This window comes from Lingula anatina, chromosome 8 (genome assembly GCF_051362555.1).
Source record: "Lingula anatina isolate TDL-2025a chromosome 8, LinAna3.0, whole genome shotgun sequence".
Classification (NCBI taxonomy): Eukaryota; Metazoa; Brachiopoda; class Lingulata; order Lingulida; family Lingulidae; genus Lingula; species Lingula anatina.
In genome coordinates, this window is record NC_141774.1 from 8,529,509 (window position 1) to 8,550,068 (window position 20,560).

The window sequence follows — 20,560 nt, forward strand, 5'->3', positions numbered from 1 at the left end:
CCCCTATAAACATGAGACGTATTTGTTTTGGATAATCAACTGCCCTAAGAAGATTGCATTTTACCATTATAGGATTTTAAGTTAACAACCTAACTCGAAAGTAATTGGCGACTTTTAATAAAATCTCCTGGGTTGATGTGGAGATAGCAAAACTAATAATAACTTAGATTTTGGTGATGGTCTATTGATTTATTAATGTCGTTGGTAATTGAGTTGTCTTGGGGGAAGTCAACACTCTTTGTGTTATGCTCTAGTTATTTTTGGTTTTAAACAAAAGGTTTAGAAATCTATATTACAATGAAATGGGTCTTCAACTATCAAAATTTTGATACATGTAATACCCCCGTCACACTTATTCGGAATCAGCAGGAATGAAGAAGAATGACCCTGAACGAAGAATTTTTAAAATTCGCACCACATTCGGGGAAAAATTCAAATTGACCTTAATTATTGTAAGAGTACCGTTGGAATACTCAGAATGCGCTTGAATTCGCCTGGAATGATGAGTGCACTTTCGACTTTATTAGCTCTCAAAAGCAGTTCGAATGTAGTTGGAAAACTAGGAATATTTATAATGCTGTAAGAAGGCAGTAAGAATATTTAGAATATACTTTGAACGGAGCACTAGTGTAGTTCGATTGCTGGCAACATTAATATTTCAGCTCATCCGAGGCACATTCGAAACATTCTGGCGGGATATAAAATTCCCGTCACACTAGAGGCAAAATGATTAAGAATGACGTCTGGAATACAATTCTTTGTGCATTCCTGGATATTCGAAAAAGTCACGTTGTAATAACCAGTCGGTGGTTATACACCTTTTTACAGTTAGGCTACTCTTTCACCAGTAATTTAAGACAACTGAGACAGGCTCTCTCTATGTCACTGCTTTTATACAAGAACTTAATTTACATTTTAAATTAACTTCTATGACTGACATGCAACATGCCATGCCTTAAGACCTTAAAACTTAATTGTGGATACAATTTGCATAAACGAATATGTAAATCACATATATGGAAATTAGCTATCAGTGCTATTAATAGTTCACCACATGCGAACTGTCATGCTTAGATCCATCTGAATATATAAATTAATTGAACGAATATGTAAATCACATTTATTCAAATTTATACTATCAGAACTAATTAACGGTTCACTACAACGTAGCTCCGTCTTCTTTGTTCGGGTGCACGTCTGCTTCAACCTCATTCACCATGGAATGGCTGCTCACACTTGAAACCATGTCACTGTTTTTGAAATCACCCACGTCAACCACATCTATTTCTCTTTCCCCTCGTCCATTTACACCGAGATCTGGACAACGGACTGAAGTAACTTGTGAATCATGGTCATTTTGAGCAGGAGGCTGAACCCCCATGCTTTCAAGAGAGATGGATGGCAGAGAAACAATACTAGTGGACATGTCATTTTGGGAGATGACGGACCGACTGCCCTCTTTTCGCAAAGCGACGTTCCCCAGAGCTGATGGAGCTTTGTTTCCCAGGGTACCATTACCAGATGACGTCATGGACGTAGCATCACGTGACCTGCTTAGCTCAACGTCACGTGCCAAGACAGACTGAGACCGACTAGGTGATTCAATGTGTGTGGTGTGAACGCCAGAGCTGGAAATGCTGTGACTCACACCTTCCACGCTGCCCACGCTCTCTGATACACCCTCGCGTGTTCTCGTCCAGGTCTTGCGCAGGCTGGTCCACAAGGTCGCACAGCGTCTTTTTGCTAAAGAAACCACTGCATACAACTCGTGTCGGTATTTAGGCGAGCTGAAGCAGTACAGCCAGAAATTAATTGAGTGGTTGATATAAAAGAGAAGAATGGATACCGTAAACACCCACTGACGGGCGACGCTTTGTGTCGTGCCCCACAAATTGATTGTACCCGTGTTGAGAAGATTAATTGGCCCCACAAGAATGACGTAAGCAAACGTCACAGCGAGGAGCATCCGCGTGACTTGCCTCTGGCTTTTCTCTCGCGAATCAAGAATGGGCGTTTTGTGGTTCGCCGTACGGTGTTGCCCAGTATCCTTTCCGTCATCTGGCGCAGATTGACTTCGTATTCTTTCAGTCGCCTTCCTTGTCTCGTGGATTTTGAGGAAGTTTATAACCAGAAGTGACGTCAGAGGTATGATCCAATACAACGTTAACGAAAGCCACTTGTGGATGTAAGCATAGTACGAAAGTGTACCGGGACTTCCGACCGGTCTGGCCTCGTAGACGAGAAAGTTCCAACATATTGTGGTATTGCACTCCGGTACATTTTCGTAAAGTAGATCGGTAAAGAGCACGGGCGAATTGATAACTAATACGAACACGGCGACACCGATAATTATCCATCTGGTTCTCTTCATGGTGCAAAGTGTGCTCGCCTTGATGGGGAACCTCACTTTCACAAATCTTTCCGCGCTCATTATGGTTAAAATCAGTCCGGTGTGCTCTGGTGCGGAGTAGAACACGAAAAAGGCTATTTTACACAGAGCTGGATTGGGAGATATAACGTCAACTTTTAGGTCATACTCCAACAAAAACACAAAACCGTCCAAGAGTAGCATCGAGTCTGATATAGCTACAGAGATCATGAAGTTGCAAGTTGTAGTGTGACGCAGTGATTCTCGGCAGAACACAGCAATTGAGAGAAGATTGAAGAAGATTCCTAATGAATAAATCAAACATCGAGAGATTCTTCTAGTTATAACCACGCCAGGGTTTTCTCCGGCCGCTAAGTACCGCGGCACAGTGCAATTAGTGATAGAATCCGCCGTGATGTCACTTTTATTATACGTATGATATCCGGAACGCGACCCTACAATATTTGTCGGTCCCAGAACCTCTTGCGGCTTATTGGGTAACTCATACACAGCCCTGAAAAGGTCAACATCAACATATGCAATCTTTAAGGTTGACGTAAAATATAGTACTAAAGGTCAACATCACAAAACCATGCTAGAGGTCAAGTTCAGTAAATTAAGCAATGAAGGTCAACACTACAAAATAAAATACTTCTTGTCCACATGAAAGATGGTACCAGAAGTCAACATCATGAAATGCACCACTTTGAAAAGTATTCAAACTTGCATGTTTTTTTTTTTTTTTTTTTTTTTTTTTTTTTTTTTTTTTTTTTGCATGTCAATTAAAAACATCTGTTTTGTTAATTTCCAAGCTATATAGTTCTCATTAATTATTTATTACGATGGTGGAGGTACTTGACATTTTATGAGTCATATTAAAAAATGTATATCAGCCTCTATGTGGATCAGTGAATTTCTTCAACACTCTCAGGCTTTATAGCCTTCAGGTTATCGTATTGAAACATCACTTCCACAAAAACAAGCTTCCATTTAAATTAAGAATGTAAAAAGAAACATATAAATAAAAAACGAAAACAATGCCATCTGAAAGTGCCCATTATCCACCAGACTGGATCTTCAAAAGAATCAAGAACATTGCCATTTAATATTTTTTATAAACCCCCCAAAAAATGGTTTTCAAATTGGATAACTGTTCCAAAGAGATAGATTAACTATAAAATGCACTCACTTGTCATCTGCTGTTGGTGTGAACTGTTTCTTGCTCAAGACAATGGCATCGTCACCAACGTTACCCCCAGTGCCCGCGGTGACAGTCATGCCACCAAGACTCACCCCCAGGAGGTTACGCACACGTACCTAGGACACAAGAAAAAAATGTTTATGCCCTTAAAGCAATTTACATTAAAAGTATGAATCACTTGTTCACATTAGGTATTCACAAAAAAATAATAATTAGGGTCAACATTTGTGGTATTCAAACATAATACTTATCAAATGCAAGTCCGATAGTTTGTTTCAAACAATTTCAGTATATTTTGGCTAATACAGTATATTTTGGCTAATACTTTCATAAACCTGGTTTGCACAACAAATTTCACCTTAGCAGTAAGCCATCTGTAATACCCTAAGTCACAAGAAAAATGCTGCATTTCTTTCCTATTCATAACACATGAAGAATGCTGCATTTCTTTCCTATTTATAACACTTATTTAACCAAAGTTACCTAACTAGAAGCAAAAAGAGTACTATGGATCAGTAATTGTTGTCTCTACTTTGAGGTCTAGTTGCCCTCAGGTTATCGTTTCTGAACATCACTTCCACCAAATTTTGCAGCATTACTCATGTGACCATTATGAACAATGTTTAAACCTCAAGTGATGACAAATTCTATTCACATCACCAAAAAGGAGGCAAATCTTTCAGAACAAGTTAACCATCAAATGACTCTAAGATCCTTTTCAACTACTTTTTACAAGATAAAATTTAAGTCCAAATACAAACAACTGAAAATAATTTTATTTATACAATCGAAAAAAAAATCTTCCAAAAGATTGGGAAAGTCCCCCCCCCCCCCTTATATTTCCACTGCCAACCTTATTATCTGTAAGTGTTTTGACAGCTGAGAGCAGATGTGCTGCCGTCTTCAGCTGCTGTACCGACTTCCGGCCCAGGAAATAGTTGGTAAATTTTATAATCTTCTCCTGAAAATATTAACAGGAAAGCATCATTACAATGTTTTCAAGATAAAACATTTCATTTCAAAATCAAACAAGGAAACACTGAATTCATAACAAAATTCTTCTTACAGCAAAGTGAATCAAGTGTACAGCCTTTGCAGATTTTTTCCACAAAACTTTAAATTCATTGATAAGTTAAAAAATTTAAAAAGGGGAAAAATTGTACCATTGGATTAAAACATGTACAAATAAATAAATAAAATAAAATAATAAATTCCAAAATTTTCTCCTTACCTCATCTATAGGAGGGACCTTGTCAACCTTTGTTGCCAGTTTATAAGCTGAGTCAATTACAACTGACGTTGTAAACAGCCCTCCTTCGAACTGTAAATATTTATCATCGACCTCGTCGGCCTGTGCGACCACATCCTCTATCCTTTCAAAGAATTTGCTGACATCCCCACTGAGTTGAGCAGCTGCTAAGAAGGCATAGCCCAGACTGAAGTGAAACCGGATAATATTTAAATTTTAAGCGGTTAATTTTTTTAAATACTTTCACATTTTAAGAGTTTCGTCGTTCATACAGAGAGAACAGTTCTTACTTTTAAACAGGTTTTATAATTCAAATTAGTAAATGTCAGTAAGGAATGCATTATGGAACCTGCACATTGTACAGGTTCCATAGCTGGTAGCAATGGTCAGACAACAGGGATTTTTTTTTATTTGTTATTTATTTATTTATTTTTTTTTTGCAGAGGGGGAGGGAGGGGGTTTGGGTAGGGGGTGGGTGGGTACTGCAAGCTGTGAGTGTAGTACACTATATATGTTTATATGCTGGTCTCACCTGAGAGCGCTGTCATCTTTTTTCAGTACCTCTAGCAGGGTCTGGCTGGCGTTGGCTGAGTCCACTAAAACAACAGAGAAAATAATTAAATAAAAATCTCCAATAAGAATTTTTTGTGAAAAAGGGCAACTTATTATGGTAAAAGTATGATGTTAAGAGCTTGAAAATGGTTTGTAAAATTCTGAACATATCTAGATATCATATAAAGAGAACATCTTTAAAATTTACAAGAAAATTTAATGTTGCCTGTGTATTATTTTGTTTCCAAACTTTGGCTCAATTGGTTTCAGAAAAAAAAAAGAAATTCAAACCCAGCTTACCTGTCACACCCAGATTTTTTGCTGCTAAAATTGCATAGTAAATGTTCACCACTGGCTGATCTGTCTTAAGACTCTCTGCAATTGTCTCGTTGGCAGTGTTCGCTGTCAGCTAAAGTATACATAAAATGTCATTTCAGTATTCAAATATCATCTTTAGAAAAAGCTATTATTTACAACAAAACATTAAATAAATAAATAAATAAATATTGATTTATTTATTTCAACAGTATTCAAATATCATCTTTGAATCATTTACAGCAAAACATTAAATAAATAAATGAATAAATAAATAAATATTTATTGATATTCAACAGTCTGAACCCCAAAATCTATCAGTTGATGCTTGTGCAATGATTAAACAAAGTTTTTGTCTCACAGCAAAATATCATCAAGTTTTGACAGAAGGGTTGTAATGCAGGAAACTATTACAACAAAACAAAATAAAAGATATTCCTAAAGAAGGATAATCCCTCTCCAAGTATTACCCAGTTATTACCTACCTGGCATCCACCCAAATTTTTGGCCGCTGAAGAGGCAAAGAATAAACTTTCTACGCTACTCTGGTCCAAGTTGACTTGAAGATAGTTGCATACATCCTTAAAAAATTAACTAAATTGGTAAAAAATGATAATCAAATTCAAAAATTGCGAAACATAACAGTATTTAAGTTGTAAAAAAATATGCGTTTATATAAAAGTTTTATAAACTAAACTTAGATATATTTAGATATATAAACATGGGCTTCTTAAATCTTAATATCAATTTTTATATATTCATTCAAAAAAAGTCTTTTATTTCAAAGAGAGCAAACAAGCAAACATTATTTTTTTTACGATTATAATTATTAAAATCATAAGTTTTGAAGACTCAATTGTATTTACTAACCTTAGAGTTAGGGATGACTACCCCCAGCAACGTCAGGCCCATGATGGAGTAGTGGGCAACCTCTACATCTGAGTACGGTGCTGCTGCTTCAAACACTGATCTCAGCCGTGTCTGATCAGCAGCAGAAAAATATGATGATGGCGTCAAAGCCTGTCCCATTACGGACAGCAAGGCAAATGCAACTAATAGAATGGTACCTGAATGAAATACGAAAAACTGTTATGTCTGCAGGTGTATAATCTTCATGCCTTTATTTATTTTTCATTTCTACACTTGCTTGCATTATTATCTACTTAGCTTGTTTCTTCTTCTTATTAATTATTTTGATTTTATTACTATAATTGTAGCAATTGTTGTCAATTCTATTTATCTATACTTTCTTTTAATTTTTTCACCCCCCCCCCCCCCCCCCCCCCCGGAAATCAAGTCAACGCAAGGCAAGTTCCCCGCAGTTGAGCAATTATGATATAGACATCAATTCTACAAGTTTTAACAGAACAAAAATAACTCCGGAAATCAATCATTTCCCCCGGAAATCAAGTCAACGCAAGGCAAGTTCCCTACAGTTGAGCAATAATGATATAGACATCAGTTCTACAAGTTTTAACAGAACAAAAATAACTTGAACTTATATGAATGGAAGCCAAGAAATAAATCTTAATCCTTCAGATAGCCAAACAGGAAACCCAACTTTAAAAGAGTCAAACTTTCAAAGCGTGTCATTTTATGGACTGTCTAAAAGATATATATGAACCATTAACTGCATATGAGAAACTTTTATCTCTTTTTGCTGACACAAACTTAAAGACAAAATAAAAGTTAAAAGTTAGAGATATATTGATGTGGCACATAAGCACCCACATGTCAACATGGCGGCTACCGGCTAGAATCCGCACCGGAATACTTAACAATTTTCTTTCAAAGTACACCGCATTGCAAAGTGACCCCAACTTGACAGTAAGATCCGTGTATGGCGGAGCAAAGTGAATTCCATTTCATCAGAAAATGAAAAAAAAAACGGCCGTATTTCCTTTTCATTTGATAAATGAGTAGTAATAGAAGGACGCGAGAGGTAGTAAAAAAAAAATGGTAGAATGTGGCAGAATGTTTTGTATCATCTGTTTTATAACTATTTTGTATTTATTTTATGTGTTTTACTTCACTTAAATGGAGACGCTTATATTGGTTGACGTAACAAGTGTGTACGCAAGCTTTGAAAGGTAGGTGTTTGTTTACTATTGAATTGGATGAGCATAAAGACGCGCATCCGTTATTATTGATCCGAAACCTGATATGAAATTGAACAGTTTAACGCGTCTCACAATGTGTAAATAAACAGGGACCGCAATCAATCAGGTGAGGCTATTCTAACACCCCATTTCCATAGATTAGATCGACCTACTTTAGATCGACCTAACTCCCTGGGGGTTCACGCTAAATAGCTGTCAGCCGGGCGGACACGAAAGTTAATTATCCCCTTACAGCTTGTAGTAGGCGGGACGGACATTTAAGTCAGATTATCTGAAAGTAATCTAGTGAGACTCCCCGCGGGGATAGATCGATCTAAAATCTATGGGAATAGAGCCTAATTTACAAAGTGTGAGGTATACATACCAAATACATAGAGTATTGTGATAGTGTGTGGTTCGCAAACACTGAATTCATTAACTTTGCCTTTTACTAGAGTGAACTGTACAGCGGTCAGCATTAAATGAATGACACTATGAGCGGATAGTATTATAGTAGTGCTAGTAGCGTTAAATCGTGAAACAACAGTTGAGGTTGGCTATTTGTACTTAAACGCTGCATTGACTTCTTTAAAACTCAACCCTTTATTCCTAAATAATCGCCTTGGTTTTCAACAGGCAAATTAGTAATACAGGCGGTCGTAAACAACCTCTTTAGAGCACGGCCTTTTGTAGCCACAGCCATCACTTCACAACATTTGTCAGATTTAAAGCTAAACATTGCCAAATATCTTCATCTTTAAAAAATATGACTATTTTCTCTTCCAAGTCAAAAATTCTCAGCATTTTTTCTGATCCAAAGCTAAACGTTACAAATTTTTCTGCTCGTTTTTAAGATTGAATATTTTTCCTTCAGATGAATCACTTTTGTTTTTTATGTTAAAATGAAAAAAAATTCACTTCAAACTAAAAATTTAAAAGTTTTCCACTTTAAAATTAAACAGAACAAAATACTTGTTTGTCTTTGAATACCAGAAAATATCTAAGTGAAACAGTAACATGATTGTTTAAAGTTAAACTGTACAGTTTTCATTTTTCTTGTTCAACTGTGAAAATCAGTTTTTCCTTGTTTTAAAAAATGAAACAGCAATTGCAACCTGATATGCAGAAGTATTTTATCTCTAGTGCATGAAACAACAGTTTCACTTTCCGATTTAAGTTTAATTTTCCTGTTCATATCAGAACTTTCCCAATGAAAAAGACAAATGTTTGTTCTTCTTAAACAACAGTTATTATGTCTGTTTAAAGTTAAACAGTGCAGTATTTTTTCTGTTCGTCTTTGAATTTCAGAAGATCTCCCGATCAAAATGAAACAGAAACATTAATGTAATCTGTAGAAATATGTTCTCTTTATTGCAAGAAACGACAGTTTTATGATTATTTAAAGTTAAACTGTACAATTTTCTTTTTTCGTGTTCGACTGTGAAAATCAGTTTTTCCTTAAAGTCATAATAACTCTTCGTTTTGGCCAAAAATTGGATTTTCCTGGCGTAAACGGCAATTTTCCCGTACTTACCAATGGTCAAAGACCGCATTCCTGCATTCAAAGTTAGTCCAGGGTTTTTTTCCTAAACGCTTGGTTTTTTTTAATCTCTTAAGAGATTTTAACTGACGGAGCCCTCTCTGACATTGCATAAGTCACGCGATATCGAGCGGGGTTTTCTGATGACCTACTTAAAACCGCGGGAAAAGCAGACAACAACAACACTTTATTACACTAAAATAAGATTCATACGATATAATCGTCTTACTGCTCAGAATGCATTTATATCTACAACGTGTGCACTTCTGGGCTTTTCTTATCCGACGCACAGTACAAAAACTCGCAACTTTCTTCTGAGGATTGTGTCATGCGCCTGCTATATCTTATTTCGCCACATGTTATTTTGGTCTCGAATGCACGCGAGAATCCGCGTGATGCGCCAACATCCTTGGCAACGGATGCCTTGACGACCGAGAAGAAAGACAGCAAAAGCCCTATTGACAAGCACAGTTTTTAGTTTTAATACAATAACAGCCGTTTTAGTGGTGAAGTGCAATATAATATATTTCCATGTGTTGTTTAGAATGTATTTCTTGCGGAATTTTGAATCTCAAATGAAGAGTTATTATTACTTTAATAAAAAAAAATAAATAAATAAAACACCAACTTGTGATGTGCAGAAGTATTTTTTATCTCCCGTGCATGAAACCAGTTTTACTTTCCGATTTAAGTTAAATTTTATCTGTTCATCTTTGATAATTAGACATTTCCCAATGAAAATGACAAGTATTTGTTCTCCCTAACGCAATAAACAATAGTTGTTATGTCTGTTTAAAGTTAAACAGTTCAGTATTTCTTTCTGTTCGTCGTTGAATATCAGAAATTTCACCTATGAAAACGCGTCGTTAGATATTTTTCTACACAAGTCAGCGTCTTAATATTGAAAATTTTGTTGTTACATGTCATAGAACCATAAATTCAAGAAAACAGGCTATATGGATTATATGCACATTATTCATTAGTACTAAATACAGGGGCGGATTTAGGCCATTTTCTGAGTCTTCTGGAAGACGGTCAGATTTTCAAGTTTACATTGACAGGTATCTATTTTTCTGTCGGAAGACGGTCAAAAATGGAGGATGGATCAACAAAGATAATTTGGAAGACTCTCAGAAAATATCTCTGGATCCCCCCCCTGAAATATGCAATCTCTGTGCACACGGTGGTAATTAACAAACCCTCTGTTACATTGATAACTACATTTAATGCGTTAACGACAATTTGAATAGACTAAATTAAGAATTATGCTTATCAATGCAGGCATAAACACCACAAACAGAGCTACGTAATACACTTTCACGTGGAGCTTGTAGGTTGATATAATCGGCAAACATTTATGCTTCATAACATTCTGTTGGATTAACAGCTCGACAAAATAAGTGCACATATTTTATGTTTCCGTGTCCAGAAGATATTTTTTAGATAAGAATGTCAGTCAATTTAACATTTTAATGTGTTGTAAAGCAATTTATTATCATCATTTTACCGTTGTTTGAAAACCTTTTTCCTAAGTTAAGATAACTCACATTGACCAAGTATACAATACACGTTGTACAAATACGTATTCCGAACATAAAGTGCATGAAATGAATGAGTTATACTATGTATGGATTGGTTATTGAGTTGTAAATGGAGATTGTCTGATATGATAATATTTTCGGATGATTTAACTGGCACTGTAGGAGGGTATGTGTAGGTTTATGTGTTCTAAACTTATAACTTTCCAATTTCTACACAAGATTGAGCTGTGCCTCACAAAGATTTCAATAAGTCTGTTGCCTTCCTCAGTTGTTGAAAACATTTATTTACTTTTATCCAAAAGTTTCTGACATAAGGATGGCTTCTCCCATCTAGCACTCTAAATTACATAGTTATCACAATGTAATATAAAGTTTATGTTAAGGTCGTTCTCAGCTATATATACTGCCAGGGAGGACTTACGCACTCAGCCTGAAAAATGGCTAGCTAGTGGCCGGTAAAGAGAAGGATAAGCAAAGCAAAAATACTCTACATTTGAACAACAGCACTACACGCACCATGGAACACTGTGCACCAACAACCTAATACATTATTTTCAAATAGTTTGTAACATAAGGCAAACATTTCTGTATGTATTCTCGCCAAACTTTCATTACTATATAGCTTAAATGCTGTACATATTTCTATAATCAAATCTAAGTTTCAGTATGCATACCCTTTTTGTCTGCCATGTTAACTTTCTTCTCAAGTTAATACCAGTGCTGGAATAATAAAAGGCATGCAGTTACTATTTGTTATGGATAAAAGTAACTTGTATCCATCGTAGTAATACATAATCTGCCGAAAAGAAAGGGCAGAAAAAAATCAACTACTGGTTTTTCAACTAACATAGGTGTACGCGTAAATAAATTTGGTGCACGACGCATTAAACTCTTTTGAACCTTTGGATTTTTTAAACAATTTTTGAACTGTATGTTTCATCTCTCACTCTAAAATTAATTCTCCTTCCTGGTTGATGAAATGAGCACAGCACGTTATATGAAAAAAGGATACATTGCAACGCACTTGCGTCTTACTTAAATGTAAGTGGTTGCATTAATGGAATTACTATAAGAGCCTACTGGTATCTTGCGAATTAAAGAGTAGTCTTCGTTTTTTATAGATGATTTTGAGGTTAACATCAGATATCGCTATTTATTACAAAGATGCACAAAACAGCAACCTATTTTAGTTTGAATAATACGAGACTTGTAGCATAAAATGCCGAATACTGCAGAATAGAGTTTTAGATCGTTTGAAATGATAAAATAGCTTCCAACATTTACATTGCATAATTAAATGACAATTGCGTCAAAATATTTTAAACTTCAAAACTGTAAAGGGAAATAGTTGCACAAAGCGAAATACAGAAAAAACTTATATTTACCAGTGCGTTAATCAAAAAGCAATATTTTAATTGTCTTTATCAAACTGTATGCTGTGCACGTTTCTCACACTAGAAGCCACCAAATGTTCCTTCCTGGTTGATGACACGAGCACAGCATGTGATATATGAAATATAGAAATATCAAATCACGGAAGTCTCACTTAACTGGCCGCATATCTTTTGTAGCACACATCCTAGACATAAAGAGGCTTCCTTCATTTAAGTTTTGCTTGAGATTAATTAGCCCTGAGACGTGCTATGAAACTTCAAAATGATTGGACACTCTGCCATCCCGGAAGAACATCTGTAAGATTGCACTTTATTTAGTCCTGGGACCCACTTTATGCATCTTAGTTTTAATTGTAAATATCAACGTATTTGTCAAGCGCTTAAATGTGTTAGTTGAGCCGCCTTTATGTACAACTGTAACAATCCGAATAAAAAGAGTACACTGTAGCTCCAATAGCCGTTTTTCATTCTGGCTTATCAGGGAAATTCCGAGGAATTGAAATGAATTAAAAAAACAATGCAGAATGTTGGTCGATTGTTTTTGTGGGTGAATATTAGATTAACATGAAATACCGTGAGGCTAAACTATTCACCTTTTGTCACTATTATCCTCTTATCTGAGCGATAGAAAAGTCAAAGTCCGTATTAACAGTACGCTATCTTGACCAAAGTTCCAGCTTGACAGAATGGCAATGGCTTCCAACACCATGAATCTTGCCTCCACACTGTTGCCGTACGGAAAAGGACATGCGGGCAATTCATGGGCACTGTATGGACGTTGCATGATCTGTGTAACCTTTTTTGAATTTTTGCTTAATTTTATGTATCTTTGGACACAAACTGTGTGTGCAGTTTCCAAAAGCTTTGGGGACCCCTGGCTCAGGCTTGAAAACAATTACTTTAAAGCAAATTGCTGTGGGAGAGAAATTCCTCCATAAAAGATTCTCATTGCATTTTTCCATGAAAAACTTTTAAATAAAAAATAATAATTAAAGATATTTTAATAAAAAATATCTTTAAAATCCTATTTATAATTGTTTTGATAAATGTCGACTGAGGCGAAACATCCTGCATCCTCTCACTGTGTACAATGTACTCGCTTTCACTTTTTTATGTTTTATCAGTTAATTTATTCAAATATATTATTGTCTTAAAATGGCAAATCCAATTAAGTGATAAATATATTTACTCGCTTTCGTTCATTACAAAAATCATCTGCTTCACTTTTAATACACTTTAATTACATCCGATTTCTGTTTCTAAGCTTTTTTCGTCTAAAGATTCCGGAATTACAAACACAGCAACATTGCTATTTGCAGATTTCGTTTTTCGTGAGGCAAAAGAAACGCGACTTCCGCTAGATGGAGCTGGCGACACCCGCTTGTGAATCCTGTTGGTGCTTTTTTCGTCTAAAAATTCCGGAATAACAAACGCAGCAACATTGCTATTTGCAGATGTCGTTTTTCGTGAGGCAAAAGAAAGGCGACTTCCGCTAGATGGAGCTGGTGACACCCGCTTGTGAATCCTATTGGCGCTCAGAACACTTGAACAAGACGGGACATCGCTCCGTGTTCCCCCAAAACCGGATTCCCTCTCATCCGTCGGATCTGTCTCTGCCTCGCCAGAGTCGCCAACACGGCGGCGAGATACAGGCGCCGGGGTCTGCGTGAGATCCAGTGTTGTACTGTGTCTCTTTGAGAAACGTTGACTCATTTTTCGAATCTTCCTTACTGTTTTCACCATGTTCAAAAACTCCCTTCTGTACTTACTGGCGCTGATGCAGTAGAACCAAAAGTTCATGGCGTGGTTGAGGTAGAAAAGCAGCACTGAAACAGTGAATGTGATCGTCAGCGCCACCTGATGGCGTTCGTCATGTGACTTCCACCACTCCACGATGTCCAGCATGAAAACATTAAGGGGCGTGGTTAGAAACAGGAAGCTGAAGGTAACCACAAGGAGCATGCGCTGGACCTTGAATGATATCATTTAAAAACATAAATTTGGACTAATAATACGTATTATTCGCCCAAGAAATACAGCATCACACCAAAAAGTAATGAATAGGATACATAAACCTATTGCAATAAATGTCAATAGGCAGACGCGCACGACGGCGTTATTTAAAAGTATATGGAAGTAAATAGGCTGTGAGACGAAATAAAGATAATTCATAATTTTTGAGAAAGCGATTAAAAAGTAAATTTATAATAAAAAACGTTTTTTAAACCTTGGATTTTACAGTAAGAAAAGGGCAAAATTTAATCTTACACACCTGTCTTTGATTCTTGTCCATAATTCGAATAAAAGAAGATTTTTCGCCACTTAGTCTTGATTTAGCAACCTGTTGCTTGCGCCGCCTATGGATTTTATTCGTTTCCCAGATGATCATGCCGTTGACGATAGGGAGCGCCACCACTGGGATCATCCAACTAATTACAGCATACGCCCATTTGTTGGCGCCCTGGATATAGCGATCTTGGCGGGAAAATAAATTATGAAAATTAGTTTTCAATTTAAAAGTTGTTTCAGATTACTGTATTTGTTTTTGAAGTTGAAGATTACAAAATTTTATGTGAAGTAATTACAATAAAAGCTCAAAGCAAATCAATTTCTAATGTATATTTAACATATTAGCTGAATGAATTGTCATAATCATTCAGTTTTTTAAAAATATATGAGAAAACGAAGTAAAGGATATGCAAAATACGAACGGCTTTTTTACACGCAGATTTGAATTCACTTATTATCAGTTATATTTAATCCTTAAAGTTATTACAAAAGCATCCAGAAATTCTGAACGTATTGTCTAGCTACATGCTTAAGATATATTTATTGAATAACAGTGAGAGTAAAGATATAACTATGTTATATTTACCAATCCGCGAAAGATGATCCGGCGAATAGTGGAAGATATTCCAACAGACTTGTCTCAGGCGGCAGTTATCTTCAATATTAACTCTGGAAAACAGCAGTGGGATGTTTATCATAACCATGACCAATGATACAATTATAATGAGAATCCGGGTATTCCTGGCCGTGAAGTGGTAATATATCAACGCCCTCGTGGGGAATTTGATCCTCAATAGTCGCTCTATGCTCATGAGTGTGAGCAGCGTCCCGCTTAACTCGGAGGCTACGGTCATGGCAAAGGCCGCTGAGCGACACTGGACCTCCCCTGTCGACATCACCGCCGTCGGCGTCTCGTACTCGAAGAAGAAAAGTATGCCGACGATGAGGACGGCGATGTCGGCCACGCTGACGCCGATCATGAAGATGCACATTGTAGTATTGCGCAACGTTTTACGGCAGAAGACGGCGATGGCTAAGGAGTTGAATACTAAACCGGAGAAGTAAATGACAAGACGACCAAAGTAGCGGATTTTGGTTGCCACTTCCACGATTCGTTTTGTGTACATTGTCAATTTTATACCACCGTTCTCTAAGGATAATATTGGCATAGAACAGTTACCAGGAGTTGCCGTTGAGTTTTCATGTTCGGAAGTGCTGTTATGGATGGAGCGCAGTGTCGTCTGCTGAAAGTCTGAACCCTCCGTGTAATAAAATGTATCTGGTTGGGTGATATCGTCTTCCCAAACTAAGTTTCTGCGTAGTCTTTTATGAATCTCTCGAGTAAAGCTGCTTTCTATTTCGTAGCGGTAGTTAAGTCTATAGGATTGGAATTTTGGTACCTTGTTTCTTGCAACTTTTCCAACAAATTTTCCAACATGCTTCACTCCTCGTAGTTGCAGGTTATTTGAAGGGGCGCCAGCTTGTCTTGACGTTGGAATTTGAACAAACCTTATTGCCATTTCTCCAGATTTGAAGTTGTCTATTTGCTTAAATTTTCCTGGGAAACACTTTTCATGCTCGAAGTTTGTGTCTCTGTCCTTTTCACTTACATTTACACCAGTTTGATTAATTTGATTGTTCTTACAATCATTAGGGGAGTTCACCATTTTGAAGGCAGGCGTCTGGTCTACGTGGTCGGTGCTAGATACCACTTCCCCTACGGCGTCGACAAATTGTGGTCCTGGAACCCATAACACGAACAAAAAGACCGCCAAGACGGCCAATGACGCCACTGACGCGAGGCTGGCCTGAAATGAAGCGAACCCAGTTCGTAACAGTCGAACCATTGTCTCCAACGCCAAGCAGGTTTGCCGTGGTTTGCGTGCTCTTTGCACGGTGGGGCCTCTTGCCAATCCGCTAGTCTCAAGACGCCAGCTGGTACGTTTATGCTCTAAAAGTGTCCCCTTTTTAACAAGTCACGTTACGTGGTGGCGTCTCTGAACACTCAGTTGTACATACACGTACGTATATGCAGAATATCTAACCACAGGTTATCACCAAATAGACAAAGCCAATTGCAACAATAACTAGAGTGACATTATCAGAGAGCACCAGCCAATAAAAGCAAAAGCCATCCGGTGAGCCATCTTTTGAAAATACAGTTATGGGTTAGAGTGTGTTGAACCTTCCCCTGGTTCAAATAACCAATCAGAGAATAAAGGCACCAGGACTAGGTTTACGATTATGGTGGAACATTTGCGGTTTTATTCTGAGCCCAGGGGTGGCACTTGTGATTTATGCACTGAAAAAAAAAAGATCCTCGCGATTTAGCGTCAATTAGTGAATTTTAGGTCGATTGTATCGCTGTTTTTAATTAATTTGCATGTATCAAGTTATAAGGCAATGGGTTTATTTTTTAAACATTTTATTAATTTATTTATTTATTTGCCATAAGGATTTAAAAAATAAAAACCTGAAAAAATGAAAATAAATATAAAAATAAAAAGATATTTGTCTGATTACCGATAATTTGTTTTATAAACTTAAAGAATGCAATAAGGTTTAGATAAAGTAAAGGCAGTGTTAATCGTAGTTATTTGTTGACTTGCTGTTTAAGCCAAATAACAAAAACTGAAACTGAGGTAATTGTGATTATCAGCGAAGCTGAACGGCATTTAATTTGTTGCAGTGTGATAGGAATATAAAAATGAAGTGCCACCCCTTGTATACCATTGGATTAGATTATAATTTATCGGACCGAAATAGAAATAATCATCCGTCTCTCATCTGACCCAGTAGCGTTCAAGTACCGTGACAATGAGGGCATCGACCAAAGTTTATTGTTATTATTATGATTTCCAGGTTATCAACATTAGAGATCAGAGGTGTTAAGTTCGGTTTGCATCCGTATTAAGAGAAAATAATTTAGGAGAGCAGCAAAAGCGAATGCCCATTGCACCCTTGCTTCGTCATTGGTACGCGTCAATATGCGCGCACGTATACACACTCTATGTTCTAGCACATCGTTATGAGCATTCTGCCCTTGTAACTGACATATGATAGAATGCAGAGCGCTTCTACTGAAGTTTAAAAAATCAGTGCATTGGTTTTTTAAGTCTTGTCTCATATCTTCACTTATTTGAAGATTTAGTTGGACAAGCCTGGACATTTTTAGACTTACATCAGTTTCGGTATGAATAAGGCAATGTCTGTCGATTATTCACATGCACTTTATTGCAGGTGAATGTGTTCTCCTTGTAACTTAAAATAAAATGAAAGAACGCCATGATTCAACCACGCTTATTGATTTGTCTCAAATACAACAAAAAACATTTATACGGGGCAGAGTAGAAATTAATTTATTATTTTCTTTTATTTAAGACAAATGCACCATTAATATGACGGTTGGTTACGACAGAAATGGTCGACTTCACCTGATTGACTGTCAAAACTCTCTGATCTCAAATTCATGACGGTCGCATAGGTATTCACGTATGGCACACTAAGGGACATCCTTGGCCCCTCCCCTTCAATTTTTCCCTTCCATGCAACCCCCCCCCCCAAAAAAAAAAAAAAAAAAAAAAAAAAAAAAAAAAAAAAAAAAACATAATAATACATTAACCGGAAACCTATTATCTTTTTATACGTTTTTAAACTGAGACGTCGCTTTTATTTAAGAACCACAAGAAGGATACAGGAATATTGCTCAGGTAATATCTTTATTCAGAATATCTATTGTTGGTTTTTATTAAGGAATTAACATAGTTACGATGAAAATATATAAATCCTTAACTGTAAATTGTCTTTATACTTCAGTTCCCATAGTATCGTAATCGTCACTTACTGAGAAAGTCACGTGGCTCCGTCTGCTTTGCTCTGGGTGCACGTTTGCTTCAACCTCATTCACCATGAAATGGCTGCTCACACTTGAAACCATGTCACTGTTTTTGAAATCACCCACGTCAACCACATCTAATTCTCTTTTTTCTCGTCCATTTACACCGAGATCTGGACAACGGAGTGAAGTAACTTGTGAATCATGGTCATTTTGAGCAGGAGGCTGAATCCCCATGCTTTCAAGAGAGGCGGAAGACATATTAGAAACAATATGAGTAGACATGTCATTTTGGGCGATGACGGACCGACTGCGCTCTCTTGGCAACGCGGCGTTCATCAGAGCTGATGGGACTTGTCTCAGTTTGTTACTCAGGGTATTAAGACCAGATGACGTCATGGACTTAGCATCACGTGACCTGCTTAGCTCAACATCACGTGCCAAGACAGACTGAGACCGAATAGATAATTCAATGTGTGTGGCGTGAGCGTCAGAGCTGGAGGTGCTGTGACTCACACTGTCCACACTGTCCATGCTCCGTGATATACCCTCGCGTGTTCTCGTCGAGATCTTGGGCAGCCTGGTCCACAAGGTCGCACAGCGTCTTTTTGCAAAATAAACCATTTCAAAAAACTCGTGTCGGTATTTTGGCGCGCTGAAGCAGTACAGCCAGAAATTAATTGAGTGGTTGATATAAAAGAGAAGAACGGATACCGTAAACACCCACTGACGAGCGACGTTTTGCGTCGTGTCCCACAAATTGATGACCCCCGTGTTAAGAAGATTAATTGGCGTCACAAGAATGACGTAAGCAAACGTTACGACGAGGAGCATCCGCGTGACTTGCCTCTGGCTTCTCTCTCGCGAATCAAGAGTGGGCGTTTTGTGGTTCGCCGTGCTGTGCTGCCCGGTAACTTTTCCCTCAGCTGGCTCAGATTGACTTCTTATTCTTTCGGTCGCCTTGCTGGTCTCGTGGATTATGAGAAAGTTTATAACCGGAAGTGACGTCAGAGGTATGATCCAATACAAAGTTGACGAAAGCCACTTGTGGATGTAAGCATAATATGACAGTATACCGTGACTTCCGACCGGCCTGGCCTCGTAGACGAGAAAGTTCCAACATATCGTGGTGTTGCACTCCGGTATATATTCGTAAAGTAGATCGGTAAAGAGCACGGGTGAATTGATAAATAATACAGCCACTGAGACACCGATAATTATCCCTCTGGTTTTCCTCATGGTGCATAGTGTGCTCGCCTTGATGGGGAACCTCACTTTGACAAATCTCTCTGCGCTCATTACGGTTAAGATCAGCCCGCTGTACTCTGGCGCGGAGTAGAACACGAACAGAGCCGTTTTACACAGAGCTGGATTGGGAGATATGACGTCAACGTCTACGTCATACTCCAACAAAAACATAAAACCGTCCAAGAGTAGCACCGTGTCCGCTATAGACACAGAGATCATGAAGTTGCAAGTTGTAGTGTGACGCAATGTTCCTCGGCAGAATACGGCAATTGAGAGAAGATTGAAGACGATTCCTAACGAATAAATCAAAAACCGAGCTATTCTTCTGGTTACAACTACGCCATGGTTTGCTCCAGTCGCTAAGGACCGCGGCATAGTGCAGTTAGTGATAGAACCTGCCGTGACGTCACTTTGATTATGAGTATGATATCCGGAATGCGACCCTACAATGGTTGTCGGTCCCAGAACCTCTCGCGGCTTGTAGTGTAATTTCCTGGTGACTTGCTTGCTTTGGTTGCTATCAATTGCAGTGCTAACGTCACGTTGCCTTCCATATCGTTCAGTGATTTGCGTAACCGATGACGTCATGTATACTGTATACGTGCCCTCTTTAACTGACTTAAAACGTATGTAGCCGCTATTCTGACTACTGTTTACCAATGGATTGCCCAAGACTCCTGCTGATAGACCAGAGAAGCACATGTATAACAAAGTCGTTATTTTCATCGAAGACATATTGATGCTGAGATCAATTTATAAAGAGTTAACCTGGTCACGCTGACTCTTTCCTTTTTTGCCGTCCACAGAAAGAGGTCTCTCTACACAAAAGAGCAGTTCCTCACAATGACGTAACGTTTTGAATAGAACTACTGTACAAATCTCCAAACAGTGCCCGTCGATTCCGGTATGCTTGTAACCCATATACTGGT

The 20,560-nt window shown here is 37.7% G+C and overlaps 2 protein-coding genes across 2 annotated transcripts; both read right to left on the reverse strand.

Moving 5' to 3' along the window:
• Positions 1 to 839: 839 nt before the first annotated feature.
• LOC147760310 (uncharacterized) lies at positions 840 to 6,762 on the reverse strand. The gene is made up of 8 exons (XM_086994160.1): positions 6,556 to 6,762; positions 6,171 to 6,266; positions 5,671 to 5,779; positions 5,351 to 5,414; positions 4,801 to 5,005; positions 4,423 to 4,530; positions 3,558 to 3,685; positions 840 to 2,882 (listed from the first exon to the last, which is right to left on the reverse strand). The coding sequence occupies exons 1-8, from the start codon at positions 6,712 to 6,714 to the stop codon at positions 1,160 to 1,162; spliced, it is 2,592 nt and encodes an 863-aa protein (XP_086850286.1). The 5' UTR covers positions 6,715 to 6,762; the 3' UTR covers positions 840 to 1,159.
• A 6,417-nt stretch (positions 6,763 to 13,179) lies between these two features.
• LOC147760311 (uncharacterized) lies at positions 13,180 to 16,619 on the reverse strand. The gene is made up of 3 exons (XM_086994289.1): positions 15,135 to 16,619; positions 14,532 to 14,734; positions 13,180 to 14,230 (listed from the first exon to the last, which is right to left on the reverse strand). Exons 1-3 carry the CDS (start codon positions 16,393 to 16,395, stop codon positions 13,496 to 13,498), a joined length of 2,199 nt encoding a protein of 732 aa, XP_086850415.1. The 5' UTR covers positions 16,396 to 16,619; the 3' UTR covers positions 13,180 to 13,495.
• Between the last annotated feature and the right edge of the window lie 3,941 nt (positions 16,620 to 20,560).

Excerpts from the sequence above, each read along its gene's own strand:
- LOC147760310 (XM_086994160.1), bottom strand. The coding sequence starts at position 6,714 with ATGGGACAGGCTTTGACGCCATCATCATATTTTTCTGCTGCTGATCAG. Across the intron at positions 5,780-6,170 it reads AAAATTTGGGTGGATGCCAG|CTGACAGCGAACACTGCCAA; the intron begins GTAGGTAATAAC and ends TGTATACTTTAG. Across the intron at positions 3,686-4,422 it reads AAACACTTACAGATAATAAG|GTACGTGTGCGTAACCTCCT; the intron begins GTTGGCAGTGGA and ends CTTGTGTCCTAG.
- LOC147760311 (XM_086994289.1), bottom strand. The coding sequence starts at position 16,395 with ATGGTTCGACTGTTACGAACTGGGTTCGCTTCATTTCAGGCCAGCCTC. Across the intron at positions 14,735-15,134 it reads GGATCATCTTTCGCGGATTG|ATCGCTATATCCAGGGCGCC; the intron begins GTAAATATAACA and ends TTTCCCGCCAAG. Across the intron at positions 14,231-14,531 it reads TGGACAAGAATCAAAGACAG|GTCCAGCGCATGCTCCTTGT; the intron begins GTGTGTAAGATT and ends ATATCATTCAAG.